The sequence below is a fragment of the Pterocles gutturalis genome, unplaced genomic scaffold (assembly GCF_000699245.1).
Source record: "Pterocles gutturalis isolate BGI_N339 unplaced genomic scaffold, ASM69924v1 scaffold8628, whole genome shotgun sequence".
Classification (NCBI taxonomy): domain Eukaryota; kingdom Metazoa; phylum Chordata; class Aves; order Pterocliformes; family Pteroclidae; genus Pterocles; species Pterocles gutturalis.
In genome coordinates, this window is record NW_010122979.1 from 29,031 (window position 1) to 39,348 (window position 10,318).

At 43.1% G+C, this 10,318-nt stretch overlaps 1 protein-coding gene across 1 annotated transcript; it reads right to left on the reverse strand.

Moving 5' to 3' along the window:
• Positions 1 to 8,761: 8,761 nt before the first annotated feature.
• On the reverse strand, positions 8,762 to 9,364 carry LOC104464875 (heat shock transcription factor, Y-linked-like). The gene has a single exon (XM_010077718.1). The coding sequence runs from the start codon at positions 9,362 to 9,364 to the stop codon at positions 8,762 to 8,764; it is 603 nt and encodes a 200-aa protein (XP_010076020.1).
• Positions 9,365 to 10,318: the final 954 nt, after the last annotated feature.

The following is a 10,318-nucleotide window of genomic DNA, read 5'->3' on the forward strand; positions in this document are numbered from 1 at the left end:
CAAAGAATACAGAAGTTTTTATAATTTAAGTTGTGCTTCTGGTAACGTTAGTAAGATTGAAATACCTTCACAAGAGATCTACAGAGGAGTTAGAAGAAATAAATGTGAATCTGGTTAAAGTGGCATCAGTACTAAAGCCCATATGTTCACTAGGGTAACTGATGATTGACAACATCTCTAACTTGAAAATACGGATGTGCCATGTAATGTTAAAGATTTGTTTGTAGATTATTTTACTCTTTAATTTAGAAAAAATTGCAATGAAAGTGAGTTAGACTTCTCCCTTCTCTGCATACTAGCCCATAGCACCCAAAATTTCTGAAGATATTTTTTCCTGGAAATTTTTTATCTCTCAGTGTAATGTCACTACTCTAACAGGATGGCAAGGATGTGTCAGGTACTTCCCCACAGTCCAATGAAGTGCCTACAAAATGGACAAACCAGCAGTTCTGTAGACAAGGCAGCCCATTTTGTATTTTTTTCTTCAGAAAATATATGCTTCTTTTAAAGCCATAGTGACAGAGGTGTGCTTTTGTCATGTTAAGCTGACAGGTAATGAAGAAAGATAGAAGTGACTAGACAGATTTGTTGACCAAAACAACAGATTATCTCGGTTTTTAAATAATTCTTCTAGAGCTAATTAGCATTTTTTTCTATCCAAACATGACTTTTGGCATCCTTATTTATTTGTAATTTGTTTTGTGGTAGCATTTAAAATGTATATTAAAATAATGCACACCTTTGAATTCATTATAGCGTTTACAAGGATTTTAATTGTATTCTGTAATTTATTTATCCTTAACAGCCAAAAGTGTATTTTACTATTTGGATTATGTGCTCATATGTATACTTTGATCTTTGTAATTTTTACTGTTTCTGTTCTTCCATTTTGTTTTAAAAAACCTGAACTTAGCCTACAAAAACATACTATATAACAGGTTGTGAGTTTCCACTTCGCCAGTTTGTGTTACTGATTATCTCAGATTCATGAAGTTACTTTGTTTTTAATTGAGCTGAAAAGGTAGGTTACTTGGTCATTATCTTACGAAAACACATCCTTCTTTGTAGTACTTGACCAAATTTGTTGCTTTCTTATATTTGTAAGTATGTGTAGTATGTGTATTTCTCACACACCTGATTATTCTCAGGTTTTGTACCTATACAGTATTTGTATAATCTGAACTAAATGCTCGTAACAAGGAAGCGTCTATATTATGGACTTAAAATATTTGAATATTTGAATATATGAAAGCTGTTTATTTGCGGAAATGACCAGTATCTAGGCATTTGCTTTTCAGCAATTTTTTAAGTGCTTGATTTTAATGCTGCAGAAGGTTTTCTTCTAGCAAGCAAAGCGGTCAGTACTAATGCAGGTATGTTCAGGTTATGCCAATATGTTTTGCATTTATATCCTTTTATTTTCCCTGTCTTAACTGATGAAGTCAATATTGAATGGATGTCTAAAATTGAAATATGTCCCTCTCTAAATGTAAGACAAAAAAAATAAAGATAGTTTTTTAAAACTTGCCTTTTTCCCCCCTTTCCTACAGTCTTGGATGAAATAATGGAAGCTGTTACTTTAAGAATTGCTGAACAGTTTTAATTTTTTTGGGCAGCAAGGAATTTGAAAGCGTGTTACTCGAAATGCTACATCATCATTGCCGTTGTGTTTGCTTAGTTAACAAGTGTTATTGTTAGATACTTTAATATACCTAATGATAACAATAGAGTGCAGAGACTTCAATGCACATGTTTGTAGCTAGCAAATCTGCTTGAGGTCTCCATGGTTTATGGTCTATGCTGTCTGTGCCACCTAGAATGAAAGCCATTACAGATACTGGGACATATGCAATAAGTGTGTCTTTAATTTTTCCAGGTAGATTCCTAGAAAAGGAAGACTTACTGTTCTTCAGTCACAGCCTTTGTTCAGTAGAGATGATTTGTTCCTAGCTGTAGAACATTTTATATGATATAAAAAAGGGAATATTTTCTTCAGAACAGTGCTAATAGGCAAAATCAGTTGCTAGACTTCTAATTATGATTCGTAGCACTTCGCTTCATAAGCAGATATTTTAATTTGCTTATGCTCTTACAGATCTACAGAAGTATTGCCGGTAATTTTTTCATTATTTCACAGGCTGAGTGAGTTGGGGTTGTTCAGCCTGGAGAAGAGAAGGCTCCAGCGAGACCTTATAGCAGCCTTCCAGTACTTAAAGGGGGCCTACAGGAGGGATGGGGAAGCACTCTTTATCAGGGAGTGTAGCAGGGGGAGAAGGGGTAATGGCTTTAAGCTGGAAGAGGGCAGATTTAGACTAGATATTTAGGAAGAAATTCTTTACTGTGAGGGTGGTGAGGCACAGGAAAAGGTTACCCAGAGAAGTTGTGGATCCCCCATCCTTGGATGTGGTCAAGGTCAGGTTGGATGAGGCTTTGAGCAACCTCGTCTAGTGGAAGGTATCCCTGGCCATAGCAGGGGGTTGGAACTAAATGTTCTTTAAGGTCACAGAATCACAGAATCACAGAATGTTAGAGATTGGAAGGGACCTCGAAAGATCATCCAGTCCAATCCCCCTGCCGGAGCAGGACACCTAGATCAGATCACACAAGAACACATCCAGGCGGGCTTTGAATGTCTCCAGAGAAGGAGACTCCACAACCTCTCTGGGCAGCCTGTTCCAGTGCTCTGTCACCCTCACTGTAAAGAAGTTTTTCCTCATACTCAAGCGGAACCTCCTGTGTTCCAGCTTGAACCCATTGCCCCTTGTCCTATCACTAGATGTCACAGAGAAGAGCCTGGCTCCATCCTCCTGACACTCACCCTTCACGTATTTATAAACATTAATTAGGTCACCCCTCAGTCTCCTCTTTTCCAGGCTAAAGAGACCCAGCTCCCTCAGCCTTTCCTCATAAGGGAGATGCTCCATTCCCTTCATCATCTTTGTGGCTCTGCGCTGGACTCTCTCCAGCAGTTCCCTGTCCCTCTTGAACTGAGGGGCCCAGAACTGGACACAATATTCCAGATGCGGCCCTAACCATTGTGTGATTCAGAATGCCAGCTTCAAAGTCTTATAGTTGTTCTCAGGGTACCCAGCCGCCTGAACTGGATGACAGAGATGCAGAGCAGAGTGAAGCTCCCGTAATCCAAGAGGAAATAGGTAGCAACCTGTTAACACCACTTAAACAGACACAAGTCTATGGAGCTGGGTGGGATCCACCCAGGGGTACCGAGTGACCTTCTGGAAGTGCTCGCCAAGCTACTTTCAATATCAGTGGTCCTGGCTAACCAGAGAGGTCCCGGCTAACCAGGGAAGTCCCAGTTGACTGAAAGTTAGCAAATGTGACACCCATCTACAAGAAGGGCTGTAAGGAGGATATGGGGAACCACAGGTCTGTCAGTCTGACCTCAGTACCAGGGAAGCTTATGGAGCAGATCATCTTGAGTGCCATCACTCAAGTGCCATGGCATGTACAAGACACCCAAGTGATCACGCCCAGTCAGCATGGGTTTATGAGAGGCAGGTCCTGCTTGACCAACCTGATCTCCTTCTATGACAGCGTGACCTGCTTAGTGGATGAGGGAGAGGCTGTGGATGTTGTATTATCTGGACTTTACTAAAGCCTTTGACACACTTTCCCAGAGTATTCTCCTGGAGAAGCTGGCTGCTCATGGCTTGGATGGGTGTATTCTTTGCTGGGAAAAAACTGGCTGGATGGCCAGGCCCAAAGGGTTGTGGTGAATGGAGTTAAATCCAGTTGGTGGCTGGTCACAAGTGGTGTTCCCCAGGGCTCAGTCTTGGGGCCAGTTCTGTTTAATATCTTAATCAGTGATCTGGACAAGGGGATTGAGTGCACCCTCAGTAAGTTTGCAGGTGACACTAAGTGGGGGGGGAGCATTGATCTCTTTGAAGGCAGGAAGGCTCTACAGGGGTGTCGACAGGCTGGATCAATGGACCAAAACCAGTTGTATGAGATTCAACAAGGCTCAGTATCGAGTCCTGCTCTTGGGTCATAACAACCCTATGCAGCACTACAGGCTTGGGGAAGAGCAGCTGGAAAGCTGCCTGGTGGAGGAGGACCTGGGAATCTTGATCAACAGCCAGCTGAATAATAAGTTGGCAGTGTGCTCAGGTGGCCAAGAAGGCCAATGGCATCCTGGCCTTTATCAGTAATAGTGTGGCCAACAGGACTAGGGAAGTGATCGTTCCCCTTGGCACTGGTGAGGCTGCACCTCAAATACTGTGTCCAGTTTTGGGTCCCTCACGACAAGAAAGACGTTTAAGTACTGAAGCATGTCCAAAAAAGAAGAACAAAGCTGGTGAAGGTTCTAAAGCACAGGTCTTATGGGGAGGGGCTGAGGGAACTGGGGTTGTTTAGTCTGGAGGAGGCTGAGGGGAGACCTTATCGCTCTCTACAACTACCTGAAAGGGTGTTGTAGTGAGGCAGGTGTCGATCTCTTTTCCCAAGTAACAAGTGATATGACAAGAGGAAATGGCCGCAAGTTGCACCAGGAGAGGTTTAGATTGGATATTGGGAAAAATTTCTTCACCGAAAGGGTTATGAAGCACTGGAACAGGCTGGCCAGGGGCATGGTTGAGGCACCATCCCTGGAGTGTGGATGTGGCACTTAGGGACATGGTTTAGTGGTGGACTTGGCAGTGTTAGGTTAACGGTTGGACTCTGTGATCTTAAGGGTCTTGTTCAACCTAAATGAACCTGTGCTTCTTTCTAGCATAAACTATTGCTGAGATATTTGAAGGAAGTAAGGAAAATCCAAAGGAATGAGCTACATACTAGGTACACCTGTGTGCAGTGATGAGAAACTAGAAGTCTGTGTTAGATACTTTTCATGGAATCTCTTAGTCATTTGAGATTATCTGTAACTAGATAGATTGATCATCCAACAGGAACTCAGATGCTGAGAACATACTATTATACTATACTGTTTTTCTAATGCCCAGAGTGCTGGCACTGAATGGCCATTGCTTAGACATGAAGAGTCATAGATGAACAACTACCTTTCTGGGGCTGAGCTTGAGACACAGAATAGCTTCAAATAGTTCATTCTGTTTCTGATGCAGATGTCTTTGACAGTGTAAAACCACACTTGGTTTGTCCAATTGACAATTTGGGCATGGGTTTCTAAATGGGTCTTAACTTTCTCACATATTAATTTAATATTATTAATTTCCTGTATTAACTAGAGAGATTGTTCTGGTGAACCTAGACCAAATAGCATGAATTCCTCAATGCTTCTTAGTTGTTACAAAATGTTGCCATGCATCTTGTCTGCTTCAGGAGGTATGATGAACCCATTGATCCTGGTTTCGATATTTCATGCTGACTTGCATAGTATATCAAATAAAATTTCAGATAACAGTTCTTTTCTCAAACTCTTTGTTTTCTGTGCCATAAAGAAACATCTACAATTCTAAAAATAAAGATGCCACTGAACCACTTATGTGTGAGAGAGAATTTTCATACTTTGGCTGAAGAATATGGGAAGAGTCTAGATCTATAACAAACCACTTGATATAAGGTATACTTTTCTCCCATTAACTTTCTGTGGAAACAACCTATGTCTGTTAAGAATGAATCATCTTCCTGAGGGGCAGGGGTAAGACTCGGATAGAGAGCAAACCTGTGAGATGCTAAATGTAGCTTAAATCTTTTACTGGAAAGGTGTTCTGGGTATTACATTGAAATGTGGTCTGAGAATCATACAGAGAAAATACTGGGAAAAGGACTTAAATATTGCATATTCTGGTTTTTACAATTAGGGAGGCTTGAATTTTGCAGGTAACCATTTTTACCACTACATAACTTTCTGTCTTTGGAGCGGATGCATGAAATAGAGATTGGTAGGTGGCTCTGTAATTAAATATCTATCATAATATATATGGTAAGCAAATTGAAAATTGTAATCAGTGTTAACTTTGGCATTTGAGTGCTTCACTTGGCAACCTTGACAGGTGGTCTTTCTAGGGCATGGTTATGCGTCATTTTGTAAACACATGATAGTTGTTTCAGAACCTGTGGATTTATTGCTTAGATCCACCTCTAACTGAAATCAGAAGTAGAAGGATATTACTTTGTTAGTGAGCTTTTAGGAATTACTTGAAAGCTAAGAAAGAGGCATGGAAATAATTAGACACTAATCTTGTGTCTGTCCAGTGTTCCTTCACTGGATTATCATTTTAATCTCCCTGTCTCTTCCACAGCTCCTTATGATGGGTTTTGTGGATATGTATGTTGTGAGCTTGTGTGTCCACTTCAGTTTGAATTTATCTTTGAGGGGTAAATAAAGTTTGTCTCATCAGCTGAGTACGTACTATGTACATTCAGCAATGCAGGGTTGCCCTGAGAATCCCTGCTGTAGATTTGTTTTCAGCGTTAGTGCCCTCTGTCTGTGAGGAAGAGGAATTGGAGACAGAGTTCTTTTAAAGTATTAGTTAGATGATCGTTTAGGATACATAAATTCCCCCTATTTGATTGATAAAACTCCCTGCATGGCCTGAAATCACGGGTGGATTAAGCAATCTAAATTTACTGAGACAGAGCTAAACTTGAACAGCTTCTCACATGCAGAACAGAATGGATGTGTTCCTGTAATAAAGATTTGTTCTCTTAAAATAGTATTCTGTAGTCTTACTGTGTTATACTGCTTTATAAAATAGTTACAAAAATATCCTTTCTGGGAAAAAAAAAAGGCAAACTTTTATTATCTTCTCAGAAATGCCCAAATGTGCCTGGTGAAATGAGCCCTACATGTCGATAACCAGTACAGGGAATTTCAGTGTCTGTTAATTCTGCCTCCAAGTTGAGTGTGTTCTGTGTATAACATTAATCAACTTAGAACACCTCAATATCGAATGGTATACTGTGGTTAAATAGTAACATTTTATTGAGCGTATTCCTCTGATTCAGCAAAAGTAACTCATTTGTCTGCTGGTTTTGGCTAGGCTTTGGCTAAACCTCCACCAGTGAGGAACTTGTTCACTTGGATTATCAGGATTATCTTCCATCTGCGGTTTCTTTGCAAGAAGCTCTCTCAGGTCTGTGTCCCTTCTGTGAGGGGTAGTTTAGTTAAAATGAGACAATAGAATATATAAATTCTCTTAAGCAGGTGCACATGAACTGCGCTATGTGGCAACACATTGAAAGTGAGCAAATGAGGGAGGGCACCCCTGTGAGCCCCTCTGTGCTGTGGACACCCTCTCTTCCCCTAGGAGACCTTGGTACCATGTGTGACATGGGATGCTCTGATGTACGAAGTGAATGGGAACACTGGTATGAATTTGTATGTTAAATGTTAGTAAAGCTTAATTTCTTGGTCTTTTTTTATATAAACTAAATATAAATGGAACTTCTAGGAGTGCCTCCACACACCCCAGGAGATATTATTGCTCACTCCTGGGGTTCATGCACCCCACATTGGAGCCCATAGGCTGAGAAAACTGAAGTGAGGCACAATCTGCATGTCCTTTGCAGGAGACCACTTTACAAGGCCAAAAGTTTTCAACACTTTGCTCCATACAAGTGATGTCCCCAGCTCTGGCGTAGCATTTTTAACAGTAATTATTGTATTGTGTACGTTTTGTTTGTTTCCACCTCTGAACCTTACTTGAACTCATGTTCCCACCTTGGTTTGCTTCTATATGACTTTGTGCAATCTTGGAAAGCTCTAGAATTAGATGAACGATCTGGGATTTCTTAGAATCTGAGCTTGATTGTTAGAAGAAATAACATAATTGTGGATCAGTTGCTCCTGCTTGGACTAGTGAAAAACTCAGTCTGGGATTCAGCTGTAAAAACAGTACAGGACAACTGGAAAGGGTTTCTTATGGAGACAGTTTATTCCCAGATTTCTGACACTATCAGCTGGGTACCTAGTGTGTCTACCCGACCTAATGTAATGGGCAGTGGGATCCCAGCCCACCACCCGCAGTGGCAGGGTTTCGGCTGCAGGTGCAAGCTGGGCAGTGGGGGGCAGCTGGGATTTGGATGTGTGGTGGCCCTGACATGGCCAGAGCAGAGGCTGCTGCCAGCATGGACAACCATGGGAAACCATGGGAAGGAAGGCAGGGCAGCCCCGGGGGCCTGCAGAGCTGCTGTGCCTGGCTGCAGGGGTGGAAAGGCAGGAAGCCCCAGCAAGGTGTGCAAGGTGTCCAGTTGTTTATGGGAGGTATGCTGTGGCTTGGTGAAGGAGCATGTGCAGCAGAAGCAGCCTGCTGGAGTCCAGGCGGGGCTTGGCTGTGCTGTGGTGGTAGAAGGGAGGGAGCATGAGGCTGCCCTCCCAGGCTGCACATCTGGGCTTCTTGTGAGGCAGTTTTCCTTCAAAATCGAGCCTGGTGAAAATGCAGCTGTTGCTCTCCTCTTGCAGTTAGCTCTTTCTTTGCACCTTCTGAGCAGGGGGGATCATCTCTTGAGGTTGTAGTGGAAGAGTAACTAAAGTACACAAAAGAAGAGTTAGTTGCCAGCCTTTGGAGATGGGAGAACACCAAGATATAGGAGAGCTGAGCCTTGTAATGGCAAAAGACCAGCATGGGTCTCAAAAAGGGCTAGTGGGCATTTGAAACCTAAATCTTAGGCTGACCAAAAGGTTATGCCACAATTCTGTTAAGTAAAGTCCACCCTTGTGTTTTGACCTGAGAAAGAAATGAATCCCAGAGCATTTTCTCTCCTCTTCCTCTTGACCTCCATTGCCAAGCCTTATGTTACTGAAAGGTGAAGGTCTCATGCTGGAATCGTTCTGAGAGTCAGATCATGTGCAGCAGAAGTGATGTACCTTGCTGTAAGCAGGAGGTGCTGCTGCTTCTTCTCTCAGAAACTGATCAAGCAAGTCAGATGTTTCAGGGTTGCATTGCACTTGGCTGAATCTGTAGAGATTGAGCTGATGAAGGAAACTTTTCATACTGTCTCCTTCAAAAATTCTGCGAGGCTGTCTCTGTGCCAGCACTTCTTTTTGGAAGGCTTGTTCTTTGATGAAGAACACAACACGGGTGCCATCATCAACCCACTGAATTGACGGAAACTGGTGGCTTTGGACAATTCTCCAGAATTTCTTTGGAAAGGTGAGGGATACAAAGTCATTATCTTCACCAGAGCTCTCCTCCAAAGAAACAGGATGGACTCTGTTGGTCCTGCGGTCATTGCTGCATGCTTGGAAAGGCTTTTCTTCCTTGATGGATGCTAGATCAGCATCACAATGTGCTCTTTTGACCCATCCTGGAGTGGCAGAGGAAGTTGAGTCTGCTGACTCAACGAGCTCGTTAGGAGGAGAAGCAGGCGATATTTCTCCTGGAGACAGCTCCCTTGGAAACTCTCCTGTCAGGGTTAGAGCAAAGTGATGCCTAGCTGTAGGCATTTCCCTGGGCAGCTGAGGTTGGTTCTGCCAGATAACAAGCAATAACAAACTGACACCAGCTGGCTGCGGGTGCTGAGGGGAAGTTCTCAAACATCACTGTGCCTGTGCTGCATGGCGGTGACATCACAGCCTGGCACCCGTATCCTGGCGTGCTGCAGCAGCAAGAGAGGAAGCTGTTGAACAGCACTTGTTGTCATTTCCAGAGCTGCAGGTGTTTGGACTCAAGAGCTGAGCAGTAAATCCAACTGTCTTGAACCGTTGTAGGCAATGCCAGGGCAGCACTGTGTCCTGTTGGCTGAGGAGCTGGCAGCCAGGGAGGAAGAGGCAAAGCTGCAGCGTTGGGCATCAAAGTGCCCCATTGTGGAGGTTATGCAGTTGGGCACCTCTCCCACACACGCAAATGTTCTTGCCTCTTTGCTGTAGTGTTGGCTTTGGAGCTCCCACCTGGGAGCCTGCTTGAGCAAGAGTTGTGATGGGCAGGGTTGGGGCTGCAGCCAGTGCCCGGCCTGCTGGGTTTGTGAGGTGTCTCCTCTGCTGAACATTACTTGGCCTTCATTATGTGATGCCCTGAATAGCTGCCTTCAGGCCTCCTGTGTTTCCCTCTGGGTTCTCCAGCTGTGTGTAGAAATGCATTTCCCGAACAACATGGGCCAAGGGAGATCAAAATCTCTCCCCAGTTCCTCCCTGTTTCTTCTCTAACCTAAGATGGGCTCTGTGATTTCAGTAGCACTCCTTCTGTCCTGGGCAGTCCCTGTACCCAGGTGGTGCTCCCAGATTTCATCAGTCTCTGTGTGGGTGCTCTGTAAGTGCAACTTGAAGTGAGAGACTAAGCACATTTTGCAAATGGTACAAATGGGAGATACTAAAAAAACCCAAAAAACCACAAAACATTTATTTGACTTGGTTCTACTTTTTTTTATTTTATATTTAGATTTCAGGAAACAGAACAAAGTC

Excerpts from the sequence above, each read along its gene's own strand:
- LOC104464875 (XM_010077718.1), bottom strand. The coding sequence starts at position 9,364 with ATGCCTACAGCTAGGCATCACTTTGCTCTAACCCTGACAGGAGAGTTT.